The 22,498-nt window shown below is 41.5% G+C and overlaps 2 protein-coding genes across 5 annotated transcripts in view; both read right to left on the bottom strand.

Annotated features, from left to right (window-relative positions):
- The window catches only part of LOC306797396 (uncharacterized protein), a 252,933-nt gene that overhangs the window by 29,309 nt on the left and 201,126 nt on the right, over nucleotides 1-22,498 (bottom strand). For 2 of the 4 annotated variants that reach the window (XM_079296739.1, XM_079296741.1), the window contains exons 9-10: nucleotides 20,379-20,489; nucleotides 19,115-19,246 (exon numbers count right to left, since the gene is read on the bottom strand). In XM_079296739.1, coding sequence (XP_079152865.1) covers nucleotides 19,115-19,246; nucleotides 20,379-20,489 — 243 coding nt within the window. Of the gene's footprint in view, nucleotides 1-19,114; nucleotides 19,247-20,378; nucleotides 20,490-20,970; nucleotides 21,094-21,198; nucleotides 21,325-22,498 lie in introns of those variants that run through there. The other 2 variants (XM_079296742.1, XM_079296740.1) reach the window with 2 other exon arrangements.
- On the bottom strand, nucleotides 5,279-16,558 carry LOC306797399 (protein NLRC3-like). Its single transcript, XM_079296747.1, has 8 exons — nucleotides 16,457-16,558; nucleotides 12,847-12,925; nucleotides 12,463-12,691; nucleotides 10,498-12,301; nucleotides 10,234-10,407; nucleotides 9,508-9,681; nucleotides 6,482-6,672; nucleotides 5,279-6,344 (listed from the first exon to the last, which is right to left on the bottom strand). Exons 1-8 carry the CDS (start codon nucleotides 16,516-16,518, stop codon nucleotides 5,737-5,739), a joined length of 3,321 nt encoding a protein of 1,106 aa, XP_079152873.1. The 5' UTR covers nucleotides 16,519-16,558; the 3' UTR covers nucleotides 5,279-5,736.

The raw sequence follows: 22,498 nt of genomic DNA, 5'->3' as shown, positions 1-22,498 counted from the left end.
TGTGAGACTGACCTGTGAGACTGACCTGTGAGAGTGACCTGTGAGACTGACCTGTGAGAGTGACCTGTGAGAGTGACCTGTGAGAGTGACCTGTGAGAGTGACCTGTGAGAGTGACCTGTGAGAGTGACCTGTGAGACTGACCTGTGAGAGTGACCTGTGAGAGTGACCTGTGAGTGACCTGTGAGACTGACCTGTGAGAGTGACCTGTGAGACTGACCTGTGAGAGTGACCTGTGAGAGTGACCTGTGAGACTGACCTGTGAGAGTGACCTGTGAGAGTGACCTGTGAGTGACCTGTGAGACTGACCTGTGAGAGTGACCTGTGAGCCTGACCTGTGAGAGTGAATATATGACAGATTAACACATCACAGATTCATATATCACAGATTAATATATCACTGATTCATATATCACAGATTAATATATCACAGATTAATATATCACAGATTAATATATCACTGATTAATATGTCACAGATTAATATCACAGATTAATATATCACTGATTAATATATCACAGATTAATATATCACTGATTAATATATCACATATTAATATATCACTGATTAATATATCACTGATTAATATGTCACAGATTAATATCTCACTGATTAATATGTCACAGATTAATATATCACAGATTAATATGTCACAGATTAATATCACAGATTAATATATCACAGATTAACACATCACAGATTAATATATCACAGATTAATATATCACAGATTAATATATCACAGATTAATATGTCACAGATTAATATCACAGATTAATATATCACAGATTAATATATCACTGATTAATATGTCACAGATTAATATCACAGATTAATATATCACAGATTAATATATCACTGATTAATATGTCACAGATTAATATCACAGATTAATATATCACAGATTAACACATGACAGATTAATATATCACAGATTAATATATCACAGATTAATATATCACTGATTAATATGTCACAGATTAATATCACAGATTAATATATCACAGATTAATATATCACTGATTAATATGTCACTGATTAATATCACAGATTGATATATCACAGATTAACACATCACAGATTAATATATCACAGATTAACACATGACAGATTAATATATCACAGATTAATATATCACAGATTAATATATCAGATTAATATATCACTGATTAATATATCACTGATTAATATCACAGATTAATATATCACAGATTAATATATCACTGATTAATATGTCACAGATTAATATATCACAGATTAATATATCACTGATTAATATATCACAGATTAATATATCACTGATTAATATGTCACAGATTAATATATCACAGATTAACACATGACAGATTAATATATCACAGATTAATATATCACAGATTAATATATCACTGATTAATATATCACTGATTAATATATCACAGATTAATATGTCACAGATTAATATATCACAGATTAATATATCACAGATTCATATGTCACAGATTAATATCACAGATTAATATCACAGATTAATATATCACAGATTCATATATCACAGATTAATATATCACAGATTAACACATGACAGATTCATATATCACAGATTAATATATCACAGATTCATATATCACAGATTAATATATCACAGATTAATATATCACTGATTAATATATCACAGATTAATATGTCACAGATTAATCACAGATTAACATATCACAGATTAACACATCACAGATTAATATATCACAGATTAATATATCACAGATTAATATATCACTGATTAATATCACAGATTAATATATCACAGATTAACACATGACAGATTAATATATCACAGATTAATATATCACTGATTAATATATCACAGATTAATATATCACAGATTAATATATCACAGATTAACACATGACAGATTAATATATCACACATTCATATATCACAGATTAATATATCACTGATTAATATCACAGATTAATATATCACAGATTAACACATGACAGATTAATATATCACAGATTAATATATCACAGATTAACACATGACAGATTAATATATCACAGATTAATATATCACAGATTAATATATCACTGATTAATATATCACAGATTAATATATCACAGATTAATATATCACAGATTAACACATGACAGATTAATATATCACAGATTAACAGATGAGATTAATATATCACAGATTAACATATCACAGATTAATATATCACAGATTAATATATCACAGATTAATATATCACTGATTAATATATCACAGATTAACAGATGAGATTAATATATCACAGATTAATATATCACAGATTAATATATCACTGATTAATATATTACAGATTAATATATCACAGATTAATAGAAAGCCAACCAGGTGTGCTCCTGGTTGTCACCATGATGACACGAAGTCATAAACATTGTCGTGACTTTAACAATATCCATTTTCATACATTGAAGTCACGGTGGGGCGAACGGGTGATTTCAATGTCCAATGCGCTCTTTCTTTAGATCCGTTGATCCTTTTATTGAAATACATATTGGCACCGTAACAGAATACAGGACACGTTACTTGGACACGATAACACGGTCAAAAACAGAGCTTCCCATCCGCACACACACCTGGTCCTCATTACCAGGCACTTACATATATGCACATAAAAGAACATGAATCATTCTGGATGCTACGTTGAGCTGCTTTAGACTGTCGATCAGACAAGTGAACCATTCATGTGATCTTTAAAGGAAAGAATCATCAATAAGTCAGATATGAACTCCAGATGTTCACATGTGGAGGAGACGACATGAACACACGACACACGGACCAGAAGGACTCACATGGTGGATTCTGACTCACTCAATGAGAGAAACACAGAAAACGGCTCCGAGATCACTTTATTTGTAAAGTGGAGATTTGACAACTGTGACAATAAAACTCTGTTAAACTCTTTGTTTGATTCTGGAGACATTCCATCGGTCTGGAGACAAAGATGAAGGTTTGTGTGAACTTCTACTGAAACAACGACGTCATGAAGCGTTTGATGGTGAGCTGTTAGCTTAGCATTATGTAGCATTTATCTTTGGGTAAAAACAGTGATTAAATATGCAGCACAGGGACAGAGTCTCAATGTTTTGACAATATATTTTATAATATGGAGTTTATCTTGAAGCTTAAATTTCCATGTAAATATCAACGTTTCTCTAAAAAATGACTAATATTTAAAAATATATATTAAAAAGTCAAAGTAGACATTTAGATGAAATGTCTGTAATATTAGCCAAGAAAAACCCAAATATGATCTCTTCATCTCATAACCGTCTTGTTGAACTCCTGCACAGTGTCGCCCTCCAGTGGTCACGAGGAGAAGTGTTCACAGCTTCTTCTCCTTAAACAGCTTCTTCCAGGCCGGCATGATGTGCTCGTAGGCCTGCATCACTGCTCTTGTCGTCCTCTTGTTTGTGTTTCTTGTCTTGTCATTAAATCATAAATAACAATGGAAGCCACCGTCGGAGCACAACTCTGCAGCGTGGCGCTGATGCTGAACAGCAGCTTTAAACAGTCTCACGGTTCATGAACACAACAGCTGCAGAAGAAGACACAGGTGAACGCTGCAGACACGGCTAGCTGTGTTAGCATGTAAAGCTAACGGCATATACGTCAGCTAGCTCCATAAAGTCCTCTTTTTACCGTCACCAGGCTCCATGTTACCGTCCATCCTGACGACTACAGGCGGAGAATGTGTCCTTTGAATCACCACCGTGTTTAATGTCGGCTACGTTTCACATTTTAGCTTAAATATACAGAGAAAAGAGGCGTTAAACGTGAAGAAATAGACAGACTGCGTTACAGACTGCTTTTCCCACAATGCACCTGTTCAGCCTCACGCTCACGTTTCCCACAATGCACCTGTTCAGCCTCACGCTGACGTTGTAGATCGTCTATTGTGAAGATGGTATGATGGACAGAGGAAGAATAACTACTCGGATCATTTACTAAAGTATAAGTATAAATACCTTAATGTATAAATGCTCTGTTACAAGTAAAGAGAGAGTATAAGTACAAAGTATCAGAACAAAGAAGTACTCCAGGACTGTGACATGGAGAGGCTCTCTGGAGGTAGAACTCATGTCTGATGTGGGACATGAACATGGTGCTTGAGGCTGATTTCATCTGGTGAACTGGGAGAGGATGAGTTCATTCAGAGGTGACTTTACTCGACCTGGAACCAGCCAGACTTGCTCCTCCCTCCTCTTCCTCTCAGGGATGTGGTCTTCTTCAGGGTCTCCTCTGATCCACCTCTCTGTGGAGAAACACTGCAGACAAATACAGCTGCTGCTGAGCATCTGTTTACAGATGTTACATAACACCATTTATAGAATGTTTGAAAACAGATGTGCTGTTGTACTTTTTACTAAGAAGTACAACATGTACCTCTGAGGTGTCGTACAGTATAAAGTACTACATATACCTCTGAGGTGTAGTACAGTATAAAGTACTACATGTACCTCTGAGGTGTAGTACAGTATAAAGTACATGTACCTCTGAGGTGTAGTACAGTATAAAGTACTACATGTACCTCTGAGGTGTAGTACAGTATAAAGTACTACATGTACCTCTGAGATGTAGTACAGTATAAAGTACATGTACCTCTGAGGTGTAGTACAGTATAAAGTACATGTACCTCTGAGGTGTAGTACAGTATAAAGTACTACATGTACCTCTGAGGTGTAGTACAGTATAAAGTACTACATGTACCTCTGAGGTGTCGTACAGTATAAAGTACATGTACCTCTGAGGTGTAGTACAGTATAAAGTACTACATGTACCTCTGAGGTGTAGTACAGTATAAAGTACTACATGTACCTCTGAGATGTAGTACAGTATAAAGTACTACATGTACCTCTGAGGTGTAGTACAGTATAAAGTACTACATGTACCTCTGAGGTGTCGTACAGTATAAAGTACATGTACCTCTGAGGTGTAGTACAGTATAAAGTACTACATGTACCTCTGAGGTGTAGTACAGTATAAAGTACTACATGTACCTCTGAGGTGTAGTACAGTATAAAGTACATGTACCTCTGAGGTGTAGTACAGTATAAAGTACTACATGTACCTCTGAGGTGTAGTACAGTATAAAGTACTACATGTACCTCTGAGGTGTAGTACTGGTGTACTGGTTCATTGGGTACATTCATTAAATACATATTCATGTTATCAGATATTCATCATATTCATAAATCTTAACTGGTTCTTTCATCATCGCAGTAGTTCTGAGGAAGACAACAAATACACAAATACACCAATTTAGTACTTTTATTGAGACCAAAACCATAATCCAATCCAAACACAGAAGGTACTTGATGAAATACAGCTTCCATCTTTAAAGCAGTAGAAGTACACGTTTACAATGTGAAGTACTGATCATTTCCATCAATATGAATCATTTGATGAACACATGTATTCTAATAACAGACAGATTAGAGTCACTGGGATCTGCTCAACAGCTGGTTCATTGCACAGAGAAAGTTTCTGTGAACTCAAAGTACACGAGTACACAGTTCCACATGAAGAAGTCCTTCAACAGAAGATGATGCAGCACTGAACTGCTTCTGATCTTCATCTTTATGTTCTTTAACGTCACAAAGAGCTCAGGAAGAAACTCACCACCAGCATTATGAGTGTGAGCAGACTTATCAACTCATCTTTGTTCCATGATTAACATTTCACCGCATTATGATGCTTCAGACGCCCACAGACCTACAGAGACACCGAGGAACCAAAACCAGAACCAGAAACAGGACCAGACCAGAACCCAAAGCCAGGATACAGAGGTTCAGTGAATGTGGTGTTGAAGGTGTAGATGTGGGTCAGTGTGTCTGAGGAGACTCTGTAGAAGGACAGAGAGCCAGCAGGACAGTCCACATACACTGCTACTCTATCAGAGGAGGAGGAGGAGGAGGAGGAGGAGGAGGAGGAGGAGGAGGAGGAGGAGGAGGAGGAGGAGGAGGAGGAGAGGAAGGAGGTGAGTGTTTCTGTCTTATTGTGATAGACAGCGTAACGACCACCATAGCACCACAGACTCCAGGACTGATCATTCCCTCCAAACCAACAGTCTTCACTGCCTCCTCTCCTGCTGATTCCTCTGTAACTCACTGATATATAAACCTCTCCTCTCCACTCGACCTCCCAGTAACAGCGACCAGTCAGACCAGTTCTACACATCAGCTGAGGCCTCTCATCAAACCTGTCTGGATGATCAGGATATGACTGAACCTCCTCCATCACACATGTCACCTTCCTGTTGTTGTCAGACAGTTTGAGTTCTCTGTTCACTGTGTTTGTGTCGAGTGTGAGTTCACAGGAATCTGATGGAGAGAACAAGACAACACAGCTGCAGTTATTCATCTATCATGTGTTTGATGATGACATCAGAGATGTGAATGAGTGATGTCACAGTGTGAAGATGCTTTGTCTTCATGGATGGATCTCAATCAACACTTACATTTCCTCAGACCTGGTCTCAACCATCGGTCTCCAGCAGGCTCCACCCTGATGGGAGGATGGAGGTCAGACAGCAGCCTCAGTCCTGGACCATTGTAGCTCAGGTCCAGCACTCTCAGGTGGGAGGGGTTGGACCTCAGAGCTGAGTCCAGAGAAACACCGCCTTCCTCTGTGACCAGACAGCCTGACAGCCTGCAAACCACACACAGAAGAAGCCTCTGTGAACATGTGGCGCTACGTTCTGGTCCATCTTTAGTTCAGATACAAGTTCAGGATGAAGCTGGAACATCCTGCTGGAAGGTGATTCTGAGTCTAGACCAGGGGGGCAACTATTGTCCCCAAGGGGCCGCATGAGGAACAGGGAGTGTTGTGGAGGGCCGGACCAACAGACTGAACTCAGTCCTGCTCATCATGACTCCACCTCTTTATATCAAGCAGCATGTTGTTGGTGCTGATCAGCTGTGAGTGCTGAGAGTAAATGTTATGATCAGTGGTGGAATGCAACTCCTATATTTGCTGAAGTACTGTACTTAAGTACACATTCAAGGTACTTTGCTTGAGTATTTGTATTTGATTTAACGTTGTACTTCTACTCCACTTCACAGAGAATGTTTGTTCACAGATGTAGGTCGATCCAAAGAGAAGCAACATCTTCTGAGCACGCCTCCTCATGTGGAACCTTCTCCTCTTTGAGAGAAGAATACAAATCCAGCAGTGACACTGACTTAAAGTGCTCTGCAGGACCGCATCAGACTGCAGCTCAATGAGTTGGAGCTGAACATCACTGGGAGCATGATCCACACTGCACGTGAAGGAGAAGACGTCATGTTTCACTCTCAACTGTTGACGTCTTGAAATGGCCTTGAACTCACCACGCAGCGCCCCTAACATGGATGAGACCTGTGGAGATGTTCAACTGATGGAGTGGCTTCTTTCAGGGTGTGCAGGTGGGTGAGAGTGTTCCCTGCATCTGTCATGAAGGCCTTCACCAGGCTGTGCATGGCATGTGCAGAGAGGCCCTCGCCTTGCAGTTTGGTATTCAGATCATTCATTAGTGCCGTCACACCAACGGCAAATGAAAGATCTGTCATCCAGTTTACACCAGAGAGCTCTGGGATGTTCTTGCCTTCTCACAAAGCTCCTGAATCTCTGCTCTCAGGTCCTGAACTCTGAACTCTGGTCAGCACTTTGCCCAGGCTGAGCCACTGACCGCTGTGTTAGCCTGTCACTGTGTTCAGTCTCATGCTGCTCCAAGAGTGCAACAAGCTGTCTGTGCTTCAATGCTCGTGCCCCGATGACGTTAACTGTTTCAGTTACAGCATCAACAGCGTGCTTCAGTTTGAGCACTGACTCACACAACACATGTTGATGTGTCATGCAATGCAAACATACCAAGTTCAGTTCCGGGTTGATTTCAGTCACGTCATCTTGCATCCGCTTCAAAAGTCGACATTTCTCCCGTCAGATCTGGACAACCGTCGGTTGAGACACATGCCAGTTTGTCCCATTTCAGTCCCAGCTTGTGGAAGCATGCATTACCTCCGTGCACACGTCACTCCGCCGTCGTCCCTTTCATTGACTGCATTGCTGCAGCTCCTCTGTAATCACCAAGTCTTTCCTTATCCCACGTACAAAGATGAGTCACTTGCTGTGTCGGACATCGCAGCTCTGGTCCAGAGCCAAGGAGAAAAGTTGGAAATGGTCTGCTCTTCTTTGCAGCTGGAGCTCCAGATTCCCCTCCATGTCCTCGATCCTCCTCGTTACAGTGCGCCTGAGAGCTGCACATTCTCCAATGCCTCTTTTTTCTGGGGGCCTCGTAGTGCAGCAGAGTCCACCAAACACTCTTTGATGAACTCCCCATCAGAGAATGGCTGACTGGTTTTAGTGTGACATCACAAAGCCGGTCTTGGCGGCTGCATCCCTGGATGTGTGAAGCTCGGTAAAAAGGCCTCGTTGCTGTTGCAGCTTAGCTAGCAAAGCCTCAGACGTCCTGTCCGCTCTGCATCCGTCAGTGTTTCCTGTTTCTTCTCGTAATGACGATTCACATTGTAATCCTTCAACACTGACTTGTTCTCCACAAACTAAGCACACGGCTTTACCTTTGACTTCAGTGAAGAAACACTTTAAAGTCCATGTTTTGATGAAACTCTACTCTCTGTGTCAGTCTTTCTGTTTTAACACAGGCTGACATTGTTGAGGGCTAACAGCTGACTCACATCTCCCTAAACTCAGTTCACCAACACATTGCAGTGACGCTGCTGCTCACATACGTTCAGAACATACGTACATTGAGAAGAAAAAACACAACAAGTCGCCTTCAAAATAAAAGCCATGCAGCTCTATTCTGTGCATGAGGTACACTTATTTACCTTTTATTCCTAATTTCCCAATGACCTCTGCAAAAGGAAAAACTGTTTGTTTCATGCTCTCTGCATAGTTCTCTGGAGGAGGACAGCGCCCGCTGTGACATGAAACATCCATACGGGGCAAAGAGCACAGAAGAAGCATTTGCAGGCCATATATGGCCTCGGCAGAGAACCGGGCCTGTTCTTGTAATGCAGAGAACATAGCAGGCATTGCACAGTGCACACGTATGACTGTCCTCCACTTTCAGCCCCTCCCTTCTCTGCTCCTTTTCTCTGTCTCTGAGGTATAAATAAACATGTACGGAGATGATTCTTGGGGCATTCCTCACAAGACTCTGCAATACGTGTCTGTGAGATTTGCTCTCTGCTTGCCTGCAGGCAAATACATGAACATGGCAACTTTGTTCATTCATCAGACTCTGTATTATTTGATATTGACTCACAAACATATACTTTCTTCTCCCGACTAGTCTTAGGAATTTCCCAATGACCTCCCGCGGGCCGTACAATGCCCAGTCTGCTCTAGAAGCTAACGTTGAGTTAAAGGTCCTTTGACACATTCCTCCGCAGGTCTGCAGTTCATCATCTGATGTAAATCTGATTTAAATAGTCATACAGTATGATAGTAATATAACAGTTGAATGGGTGAGTTAATCCTGACCTGAGAGTCTCCAGTTCACAGTGTGGACTCTCCAGTCCAGCAGACAGCAGCTTCACTCCTGAATCCTGCAGGTCGTTGTTACTCAGGTCCAGGTCTCTCAGACTAGAGGACTGGGAGCTGAGGACTGAGGACAGAGCTTCACAGCTTCTCTCTGAGAGGTTGCAGTGTGTCAGACTGAAGGAAACAATGACATCCATGTTAAAATGTTTGCTAAGCAGATGCATTTTTCAACCTGATTCCTATTTCTTTCCATGTTATCGTGTCTTGAGTGACTAACGGGGACAGCAGTTCCTGAACTTGGTCAAGTACTGAGAGAGAACGCGAGGAAGTAAAACGTTGTTCTGACCTTTCTCATTCCATTTCATGTTTCATGTGACTTGTTGCCAAAGTAGGAGAGAGGAGTGCCATTGGACACCGCTTTAGTCAGAGTTAGTTGTGTTGGAGTACAGAAAGTGAAGCTGAATATGTCCGTTACTTACAACAACAATCTGAGCCTGTCTGTGGCAACAACAAGCTCTATTCATGGACGTACGTTGACGTTGACGAGTTGCCCCGAGCGATGACATTGCAGACCGTTTAGCGGCTGCCGTCTGCAGCGTCCTCCCTCAATACTGGACCAACTTGTCCCCATTAGTCACTTAGACACAAGGACAAAGGTCCAAGTTACCCTCTAAAGTTAAGAGAGGTGTCTCAAATCATTTGAGACAAAGCGTAACATGTTCTGACCTGAGAGTCTCCAGTTCACAGTGTGGACTCTCCAGAACAGCAGACAGCAGCTTCACTCCTGAATCCTGCAGGTCGTTGTTACTCAGGTCCAGGTCTCTCAGACTAGAGGACTGGGAGCTGAGGACTGAGGACAGAGCTTCACAGCTTCTCTCTGAGAGGTTACAGCCACTCAGTCTGAAGAAGCAACAGAAAACAAGTAATACGTTATTTATATGGTCTCTCCTGTTGAAATATAGTCTTCATTGATTGTTAAAGTCTACCTACAGAGCTTTGTTGGAGGCTTTGATCACTGGCAGCAGCCTCAGAAGAGCCTCCTCTGAAGCAGAGTATTTCTTCAGGTCAAACACGTCCAGATCTTCTTCTGATGACAGTAAGATGAAGACCAGAGCTGACCACTGAGCAGGAGACAGATTATCTGTGGAGAAACGTCCTGACCTCAGGTACTGTTGGATCTGCTCCACTAGAGAACCATCATTCAGTTCATTCAGACAGTGGAACAGATTGATGCTTTTCTCTGGAGACTCATTCTCACTGATCTTCTTCTTGATGTACTTGACTGTTTGCTGATTGGTCTGTGAGCTACTTCCTGTCTGTGTCAGCAGACCTCGTAGGAGACTCTGATTGGTCTCCAGAGAAAGACCCAGGAGGAAGCGGAGGAACAAGTCCAGGTGTCCATTTGGACTCTGTAAGGCCTTGTCCACAGCACTCTGGTAGAGACGTGTTGGTTCAGGTTCGTCTCTAGAGACTTCAGACCTCCGGGAGGTTGTTGGTTCTTCTGACAGCAGATTGACTCCAGAGTTGATGAAGGTCAGATGGACATGAAGAGCAGCCAGAAACTCCTGAACACTCAGATGGACGAAGCAGAAGACCTTGTCCTGGTACAGTCCTCTCTCCTCTCTAAAGACCTGTGTGAACACTCCTGAGTACACTGAGGCTGCTCTGATGTCGATGCCACACTCTGTCAGGTCGGATTCATAGAAGATCAGGTTCCCTTTCTGCAGCTGATCAAAAGCCAGTTTCCCCAGAGACTCGGTCATCTTCCTGCTCTCTGGACTCCAGTGTGGATCCGTCTCAGCTCCTCCATCATACTTGACCTTCTTCAGTTTGGACTGAACCACCAGGAAGTGGATGTACATCTCAGTCAGGGTCTTGGGCAGCTCTCCTCCCTCTCTGGTCTTCAACACATCCTCCAGAACTGTAGCAGTGATCCAGCAGAAGACTGGGATGTGGCACATGATGTGGAGGCTTCGTGAGGTCTTGATGTGGGAGATGATCCTGCTGGCCTGCTCCTCATCTCTGAACCTCTTCCTGAAGTACTCCTCCTTCTGTGGGTCAGTGAACCCTCTGACCTCTGTCACCATGCCAACACACTCAGGAGGGATCTGATTGGCTGCTGCAGGTCGTGTGGTGATCCAGAGGCGAGCAGAGGGAAGCAGTTTCCCCCTGAAGAGGTTTGTCAGCAGCACATCCACTGAGGTGGACTCTGTAACATCAGTCAGGACCTCATTGTTGGTGAAGTCCAGAGGAAGTCGACACTCATCCAGACCGTCAAAGATGAACAGAACCAGGAACTCTTCAAACCTGCAGATTCCTGCTGCTTTGGTTTCACTGAAGAAGTGATGAACAAGTTGCACCAAGCTGAACTGTTTCTCTTTCAGCACATTCAGCTCTCTGAAGGTGAATGGAAATGTGAACAGTATGTCCTGGTGGTCTTTGTCTTCAGCCCAGTCCAGAGTGAACTTCTGTGTTAGGACTGTTTTCCCAACGCCAGCCACTCCCTTTGTCATCACTGTTCTGATTGGTTCCTCTCCTCCAGGTGAGGCTTTAAAGAGGTCTTCTTGTCTGATGGGTGTTTCTGGTCTGTGTGGTTTCCTGGATGCTGTTTCAATCTGTCTGACCTCATGTTGATCATTGACCCCTGCAGTCCCTCCCTCTGTGATGTAGAGCTCTGTGTACATCTCATTCAGAAGGGTTGGGTTTCCTGCTTTAGCGATCCCCTCAAACACACACTGGAACTTCTTCTTCAGGTTAGATTTGAGTTCACGCTGACAAACTGCAGCAAGAAGTCCTGAATGAACACAACAAAGAAGATCAATGAGTCAAAGAACAGACTTCAACATGTCATTTCCTCACAGAATGAGTCTATGAATACATGTTGGTCCATCTCTTGAGACTTCAGTAAACGTCACATTTATCCAGCATGTTGAATCTTTAGAGAAATCCTCTTACTGCTCTGCAGACAGTCAGCCAGCTCCTCCTGCTTCATTCTCCTCAGGAAGTTCATTGTGATCTTCTCAAACGCCTCTCTGCTGCTCCTCCTCTGCTCTTCATCCTCACCGTCCAGCACCTCCTCATCCTCCCTCTGACTCTCTAAGCATTCTGGGTAATCTGAACTCAGTCCCTTCTGGATCTTCTTCAGCTCGTTCTTCACAAAAGTGACGATGTTCTCCTCCAGCAGCTGGAACAGAACATTCTATGAATGACACAAACTAAAAGCATGGAAGCAAACATCAGATCCATGTTGGACAGACTGACGATCCACTGGTCTACAGAGTGCAGCACGGAGATGATTGTGAACACAAGAGATGTAACAGCAGTTGTACATGTACAGACCATGAATATGGAGTCCAGGTGTGTTTGATGCTGTTGGGCAGACGGACCTCTGGGAACCTCTGAGCTCTGCTGGTCCTCTCTGTGGAGGAATCATGAACAATCATCTCACACTGTGTCTGTCCACACAGAGACCAACACAAGGACGGTTCCTCCAGACCAGGGGTGTCAAACATACGGCCCGCCACGTCATTTTATGTGGCCCGCGAATCTGCCAGCAAAAATAAAATTAAAAAAATTCTTCTTTTTTTTTTTTACAAAAATGAAAAGTTAGATGTGAAAATAAAAGTATCCCCATGGTCGAAATGATGAGATAGAAAGTCGAAGTGATGAGACAGCATGTTGTCTGTGTGCCGACATTAAAACGATCACAACAGGTGGACAGGAGATGCAACAACCCATAAAGAGGATTCCAACGAGTGATGGTGTCTTTCTCAACATGCGTACTTCTCTGTACTTGTGAACTCGTGGACTTGTGAAACGTCATCAGTCTCAGCCCAAGTACTGTTCCAATTCAAAGTCCACATCCAGCCAAGCACGGTCCTAATGCCCGGATGTGGCTCCGCCCATTTTACCGGGGATGCATCGGAGGTGACTTGTCTGTACTTGGGACAGCCAAATATCCCAGAATGCATTTTGCACCAGCAACAGGAAACAATGGCGGAGGAGAAATCACACAACTGGAAGTTGAAACTTCTAAATAATACTGTTGTTAAGTCACAGAAAGTCATTTTAGGATGTTTTGAGGGAAGAAGTTAGTTGTTTAACCTCTTTCACGCCCCCTATTTGTAGGCTTCTGCTCGAAAACAGCATAGCCATCCTAAAGAGACCACAGTTCTGTACTACAAGGTCTATTTTAATACTTTGTGAGGCTATAATCAGATCACAACACTGGTGATATATTTATTTATACATGTATATGTATATATATGTAAATAATAATTTATCATTTTTGATTTCAAATGAAAACGAAAACAGCAGGGTTGTCATATTTAGTTTGATTGTGAAAATACTTTACAGAACAAAACGGATGAAAGTCATGAGACCAGCTGAGGTGATGATGTCATCAAGTAAGCTGCTGTTCCAATTGTCTGTCGAGCTGCAACAACGAATCGATAAAATCGATTCTTAAAAGAGTTGGCAACGAATTTCATGATCGATTCGTTGTGTCGCGCGATTCTTACGCCACTCAATAAGTCGCGGAGATGTTTGAGTGTAAAAAAGAAGTTGAGTTCAGCCGTTCACGCCGCCGGTCTCTCCGGGGCTATTTGTGTTCATTCGCACTGGACGCCCGGAGAGGGGGCGGGGCTTATCGCCCTGAAAGCCGTTCAACTGTCCGCCATTAACCATGGAAACAATAACCTCTATGTCTGCTGAGTACGTGTTGTGGAAGTCACAGATATCCCGGAAACTAAACTGAAGATGTTCGGAGTCGTTACATTTACACGTCTGACATTTACAACCGGCCCTTTGAGGACCGTGATGCTGATGTGGCCCCAGAGTGAAGATGAGTTTGACCCCCCTGCTCCACACAGTGAAGTCTTGATCGTGCTGCTGATCCCACTGTCCCGGCTGCATTTCTTTGCAGTTCCGTGTGTAAAAACACCTTCAAACACTGCACCAAACCAGGGTTAGAAAGACACAACAGACCAAACCCTGTTTTAAAGAAAGCAACGCTTCCGATGTAAAGAATTATAGGCCAATGCGTACCTCAACCAGAACAAGCTTCTTGACCCACACCAGTCTGGTTTCATTCAGGGTACTCAACCGAGACCGCCCTCCTTGCCGTCACAGAGGAACCCCACATTGCTGGATCAGCCTTCCCACTCCCCTCGGCCGTCCTCCTGCTGGACCTTTCAGCGTTGTTGACACAGTGAACCACCAGATCAGTGCGTGGTGTGCAGCGAGGTTCTGGCTAACAGTCTGAAGCTCTTATTTACACTGCCAGCTGAACACCAAGCATGCCAGTGCAAGTCAGAAGCCCCTTACATTCTTTATATCGAAATCAGAGGAGTTACAAAACAGCCCAAACAACTGCAGTCTCATTGATGTGTTGGGTCTACAAAACACCCACTACGGGCTTCATGTCTGGTCACAGAATAGCAAGAAAGGGGATATATATACCGCACACAATCACTGAAGACGTGAGCTCACCAGCTGCCACAGAGATGGTGGAATGTATGACTGGAGAGAGAGAAGCAAACAAGTTGGACGTGATCCCGCGTCCAACAACACTGTGTCGCCGCATCGATGTTTGTCCGAAGACATCCTGGCTACATTAGTCGGTCGCGTGAAGAAGAGTGAGTTTCACTCTCTGCAAGTAGACGAGTCTACAGATGTGGCCAATCTGGCCAATCGTCTGGTGAACGTCCGTTACCTTTCAGAAGGCACGGTGCAGGAAGAGCTTTTGTCTTTTTTATCTTGGAAACAAACGCCACGCGCGAGCAAACTGTTCTCTCATTGGTGCGATGTTCATGCGGCTATAAATGGGCTCTGTTGCTTTTTTGTTTTTTGTTTTAAGGTGGGGGGGGGGGGGTGCATGGCCTAAAAAGTTTGGGAACCGATGTATTAAGGGAACTGGATACAGCGTTCGGAGGCAGCGCTCCGTTCATTCCTATGAAAGTGGACTTACGAGACAAGATTTCAGAGGAAAATACCCGGATCTTTCATCAGTCAGATTTCTGCTCCATTATTCGTCTTTCTGGGAGAACGAGTGTCACGATATTAAAGTTCTAGCGGTGCCTCTTCGTCCCTTTATCTACCCAGCTAGTGTTCTCATGCTGTTATTTAGTTCCACACCACCAGGGAGGTTTGGAACCAGAGCCTCGGACTCATAAAGGTCCCGGTACCCAAGAAGAGGAAGGACTCCAGACTGTATGTAAGAAGTGGACGTCGTCATGGTGACGTCTCTCATTGGTTTGTGGACTGATGTTTAGGAGCCTCAAGTTTGGCCATTTCACCGTTGCCAACTTGTTGTTTTTTGCAACCAGTGAACAGGAAGTGACCATATCTGGACGTAGTCGTCATGACGTAGAGACGCCGTACACGTCTCTGGTAGAGACCTGTCAATCAGCGTGTAGCCCCGCCCTAAAGCATCCCCTGCTTTATGGTCTGTGTGACTCTAAATGGACCATAATGTACTAAATGAACATCATGCTGTATTGAAGAAGACTTGAAACTAGAGATTGAGACATAAACTCATGTTTACAATGTTTACTGAGGGAATAAATCAAGAGAGAAGTAGAGTCATTTTCTATAGACTTCTATACAACCAGAGGAGTCGCCCCCTGGTGGTCACTAGAGAGAATGCAGGTGTGAACCTGGTGTTTCTTGACATTTCCTCCGGGGTAAACGCTACATGGCTGCCCGATCCAAAGCTGGGGCTAACTTCGAGGCTAGCACCCTTCACTTTAAAGAGCAGCAGGTGACAAACGAGCCAGTTTGAAGGAGCCGACAACTTCGTTTAGCGCCTCAGAAAACGACGTAATCACGAAATAGTTTTAGACGCTTTCGAACAGGAAGGAGTTTCTGTAACCAATCGGTCGAGAGAATGAAAGCAGTGAGAATAGAGGTGTTTATGAACGCTCCACTGGTTCCCTGGATCATTCATTACCTGGGCGTTTGGGAACTGTTCCTGAACCACAGCGGGATATCCTTGGACCTGATACTCCTCATGGACACACCGCTGGGTTCAGGTTGATCAGAGTCCAGTCTCTTGCGCCGAGTTGTTTTTGAAGATGTCAAGTTAGAAACTGGAACTTTATTTGTTGGAACAGGGCGTCCATGTCCTCTGTGTGGGGACAGTGGATCTGACCAGCAGGACGCTGGGACATGGGGAACAACAGAGGCTGGCTACAGAGGTTGTTGTGTTGTAGTTGTCAATATTAATACTTTATACACTCGCACACATACATGTACTATGTGGGTGTGTATGCACAGCACATGCTAACTACAGGAAGTAGTCAAATATTCAACAACATACTCGACCGTCTCCTGAAAAGGGAGGACAAGCTGCTAACTGACCGTCTGATACATTTTGATGATGTCGTTATAATTTCCCATCATCTGAAGTTGTTTGTCAGACTTTACACATTGTTTTTTTAATACTTGACTTTATCACAGAAGCATGTGTTCAATCAGAATCACTTTCATCAAAATAGCTTCATTGCAAATTGAAGTTGATTTCTCTTTGACAGGTATGTGACACCATCCTGATGCAAGCCAAGGAGCGGTTCTCCTTCAGCCAGCACCTCGTCAGCACAACACTGCTGCATGGAGCGTTGTTCCCACAACACAGTGTGACGTTCCCTGAGTCGCTGCTTGAAACCACAGTGGAGGCTTACCCCATGTTGGACCAGGCCAAGCTCAAAACAGAGCTGTCCCTCATCTATGAGAAGAGTGAGTGCAAGGCCTGCAGTGGTGCAGTGCCTATGTACCAGTTCTTCATGGAGAACAACCTTCACAGAGTGTCACTCTGCTCAGGATCCTCATCACCACACCGTGACCACAGCTGAACCCGAGAGGTGTTTCTCCACTGTGAAGAGGATCAAGACCTTCCTGAGGAGCACCATGACACAGGATGGCCTGAATGCTCTGGCTGTGCTCTCCATGGAGAAGGAACTTGTCAGGGACATGCCTGACTTCAGTGAGAAGGTCATTGAGAGGTTTGCCACTCAGAAGAGCAACATTCCTTTTCAAATAACTTCATCATCATGAAAACATGCAGGTTTCCTCCCCGCACTGATGGGTGTTTCTCCAACAAACAAGGTTCATCGGGGCATCTTCAAATATACTTCTTCTATCAGACTATATATGATATTTACATTTTATTAGAATATGTTCATGATATTTATATTGTATATTTATGATTATATGGTATTTATATTTTATTATGATATATTCATGATATTTATATTGTATATTTATGATTATATGGTACTTATATTTTATTATAATATATTCATGATATTTATATTGTATATTTATGATTATATGATATTTACATTTTATTATAATATATTCATGATATTTATATTGTATATTTATGATTATATGGTATTTATATTTTATGATATATTCATGATATTTATATTGTATAGTTATGATTATATGATATTTACATTTTATTATAATATATTCATGATATTTATATTGTATATTTATGATTATATGGTATTTATATTTTATGATATATTCATGATATTTATATTGTATAGTTATGATTATATGATATTTACATTTTATTATAATATATTCATGATATTTATATTGTATATTTATGATTATATGGTATTTATATTTTATTATAATATATTCATGATATTTATATTGTATATTTATGATTATATGGTATTTAAATTTTATTATAATATATTCATGATATTTATATTGTATATTTATGATTATATGGTATTTATATTTTATTATAATATATTCATGATATTTATATTGTATATTTATGATTATATGATATTTATATTTTATTATAATATATTCATGATATTTATATTGTATATCAATGATTATATGGTATTTATATTTTATTATAATATATTCATGATATTTATATTGTATATTTATGATTATATGGTATTTATATTTTATTATAATATGTTCATGATATTTATATTGTATATTTATGATTATATGGTATTTATATTTTATTATAATATATTCATGATATTTATATTGTATATTTATGATTATATGGTATTTATATTTTATTATAATATGTTCATGATATTTATATTGTATATTTATGATTATATGGTATTTATATTTTATTATAATATGTTCATGATATTTATATTGTATATTTATGATTATATGGTATTTATATTTTATTATAATATATTCATGATATTTATGTTGTATATTTATGATTATATGATATTTACATTTTATTATAATATATTCATATTTATATTGTATATTTATGATTATATGGTATTTATATTTCATATTATACTGAATATTATTATTATATGACATATATATATTAATATCCTGAATTGTATGAATAAGATGTCCTTATTATGTCAGTGTTGGAATAAATGATAACAATGTAACTGCAAAGTACGAATGCGTTTTTGATACTTTTTTTTTTTTGCATTGAATTATACTATTTGCTGAAATTGATTGGATGGCCCGACCCAACAAACAATCCACCAGCCGCCACTGGCTGAACCTCTTCTCCAGTGCTTTGAACCCCATTCAGCCTCTGCTGCCCTGCAGCCGAACCCTCCGCTGGTTGTCCTGGATGATGACTTACCCGCGCTTTTGTGAAGGCTTCTTACTTCCGAAGGACATTCTTTTGAAAAACAGCGGCAGCTCCATGGACCTGTCACTCTTCATGGACACACCGCTGGGTTCAGGTTGATCAGAGTCCAGTTCCATGAGGTTCCTGTTAGACAGAGAGGAAGACCACCAGAGAAGGAGATCCACTTATTAAATCTTCAGCTCCAGAAGCTGCTGAAGACTAGAAGCTATCAACAAGAAGATAAAAGTCTGAAGCTCTTGTTGGGGTCTGACATGGTGTGCTACAAAGACTTGGGCCTACAGGCCTGCAGGGCCTGCAGAGCAGTCAAAAGCCTGATTTGAGTTTCAGATTCACACCAACCCCGGTAACGTTCAATCACACCTGGGTGTGACTTTTCATCCAGGCTCAACGCTGGGATCTAATTGGACGAGGGCCCCAGGACTTCCTGTGGTGCAACTCTGTCCCTGAAACCATCAAACTCTGCTTCACCCTCAGCTCTCGGCCATTCCACGCAGTTCACTTCACTTGCGAGGAGGCACAGAAACATAGCGCTGCTGTTTGTAAAAAGAACATCCGAGGTCACGGTCTTAAATTCACTGGACGACAATGGACTCTGTTCTTGGATCCTGAAGAAGAGAAGTGGACAACTTACCTGCAGAAAGAAGAAAACACATCCTTCAGAGAAAGAGAAGAACAAATTCTCTTTCCAATCAAGTGCTTACAAGGAAGCAGAATACGCTTCCTCTCTGAGAAAACCCTCTCCGCCAACACACAGGTTCATCCACACAGCTTGGAGCTGATCAGCTTGAGTCGAACCAAGAAGCTCAGAAGGACCACGTCCACCATGAAGAAGTCATCTCACAGTAAGAGGCTGAGCTTAGTGTCTGGGCTGAGTGAGGTCATTGTGTTCTGTGATCTAGTTGGTGTTTTGTTTAAGTTACTCTGTTGTTATAACTGTGACTTCATCATTGAAGAAGAAGTGGAGAGCAGGGTCGTCCTTCAGTCAGAGGATCGGCGGTTCGATCCCCGGCTCCGCTCGTCCATGTCGATGTGTCCTTGAGCACTTAGCCCGTCATCAGAGTGTGAATGATGACAAGTAGTGTGAAAGTGCTTTGAGCGGTCGGAAAGACGAGGAAAGAGCGATACAAGTACAGTCCATTCACTCACACACACACACACACACACACACACACACACACACACACACACAAATATAAATCAGCTGAGAATAGAGGCGTTCATGAACGCTCCACTGGTTCCATGGATCATTCATTACCTGGACGTTTGGCGAGTGTTTCTGAAATACAGCGGCGGCTCCATGGACCTGTCACTCTTCATGGACACACAGCTGGGTTCAGGTTGATCAGAGTCCAGTTCCATGAGGTTCCTGTCAGACAGAGAGGAAGACCACCAGAGAAGGAGATCCACTTATTAAATCTTCAGCTCCAGAAGCTGCTGAAGACTAGAAGCTATCAACAAGAAGATAAAAGTCTGAAGCTCTTCACACTGAAAGATTTCTGTTCTATTATTCATCGTCTTTCTGGGAGAACGAGTGTCACGATATTAAAGTTCTAGCGGTGCCTCTTCGTCCCTTTATCTACCCAGCTAGTGTTCTCATGCTATTATTTAGTTCCACACCACCAGGGAGGTTTGGAACCAGAGCCTCGGACTCATAAAGGTCCCGGTACCCAAGAAGAGGAAGGACTCCAGACTGTATGTAAGAAGTGGACGTCGTCATGGTGAATCACAAATTAGTTTTTTGACGCTTTAGAAACAGGAAGGAGTTTCTGTTACCAATCAGTCGAGAGAATGAAAGCAGCATTTTAAATGTAAATCAGGTGAGCATAGAGGCGTTTATAATTCATTACCTGGACGTTTGGCCACTCTTTCTGAAAAACAGCGGCGGCTTCATGGACCTGTCACTCTTCATGGACACACAACTGGGTTCAGGTTGATCAGAGTCCAGTTCAGGGTCCGGTTCCCTGAGGTCCCTGTTAGACAGAGAGGAAGACCACCAGAGAAGCTTCAGTGTGCAGTTTCTACTTGAAGAAGGTTTGTTCTTTCACATGTTTTGTGACTAACTGATGATGACTTACGTTACAAATGGCTCCTCCATGGACCCGTCGCTCCTCAAGGACCCGCAGCTGGGTTCAGGTTCAGATCCAGGCGCAGGTTCAGGTTCAGGTTCAGATCCAGGCTCAGGTTCAGGTTCAGGTGCAGGTGCAGGTGCTCTAAAAATATTTTTCTAAATAATTCCAAACAATGACTAATGTTCAGGACAAAAAGGCGAATATCACAATATTTTAGGTACCATAAGAATAGATTTTCTAAATAATTCCAGACAATGACTGATGTAAATGTGTTGAACACATCTCTGACTCCATCCACACAGAAAATATGACATTTTTACAATACGAATTAAGAGATATTTCAAAGTAAAAATCATACATTTGTACAGAGAAACAGGTACATTTCTGAATATTTTAAGTGTTATAAAAAGTATTTTCTCAATAATTCTAAACTATAACTGATGCATATGTGTTCAAGAAAAGTCTGATTACAACCCTACAAAAAACAATCATTTTTACTGTAACAATAGATTTTTCAAAGTAAAAGTCTGACATTTGTACGTTAAAGAAGTAAATCAGGACATCTGCACAACAGAGTTTATTTTATTTTTTCTATGTGATGATGAAGAAAATGGCAGACATGCGCATTTCAGAGGTCAAAGTTGAGTCTTGTTATTATTTTACATTTAACATCTTACATTTTTTCCATACATTCCTGATGTTCAGAGAAGAGGTGTGTGATTATATGTTCTTAGGTTTTGACAGCACCTTCAAGACTTTAGACTTTTACTTTGGAACATCTCTTATTACAGTAAAAATGTCTGTTTTTCAGTCTGGGTGAGTCAACGATGGCCTGAACACATACACATCAGTCATTGTCTGCAATTATTGAGAAGAATATCTTTAGAGCACCAGATATTTGAAGTACAATTTCAGTTCAGTTTGTACTTCATAAAATATCTGAATTGGTAAAGTTAAGATGTTTGATTTTTGTTTGGATGTGGTCAGAAATGTCCTGAACAAATACATATCAGTAAGTCAGATATTATTCATTTCATTATCTTTCTATCAATCCTCAAATCAAAGAATAAGACACTTCATCCACAGTTCAGCTTTAACTCACGAGATGCAGGGAACGTGTTTTATACTTCATGTTAATATGATTAATTTCATCTTATTTCCACATTATGCAATTTATATTTAGTTGACATCTTATTTTGGAAACCGGATGTTGTCTCACGTTACAACATTCTCGCTTCGTTGACATCTTATTTTGGAAACCGGATGTTGTCTCACGTTACAACTTTCTCGCTTCGTCGACATCTTA

Source organism: Melanostigma gelatinosum, assembly GCF_949748355.1.
Source record: "Melanostigma gelatinosum genome assembly, chromosome: 24".
NCBI lineage: Eukaryota > Metazoa > Chordata > Actinopteri > Perciformes > Zoarcidae > Melanostigma > Melanostigma gelatinosum.
Note: the sequence above shows the minus strand (reverse complement) of the source record. Positions and strands in the feature narration are given on the sequence as shown.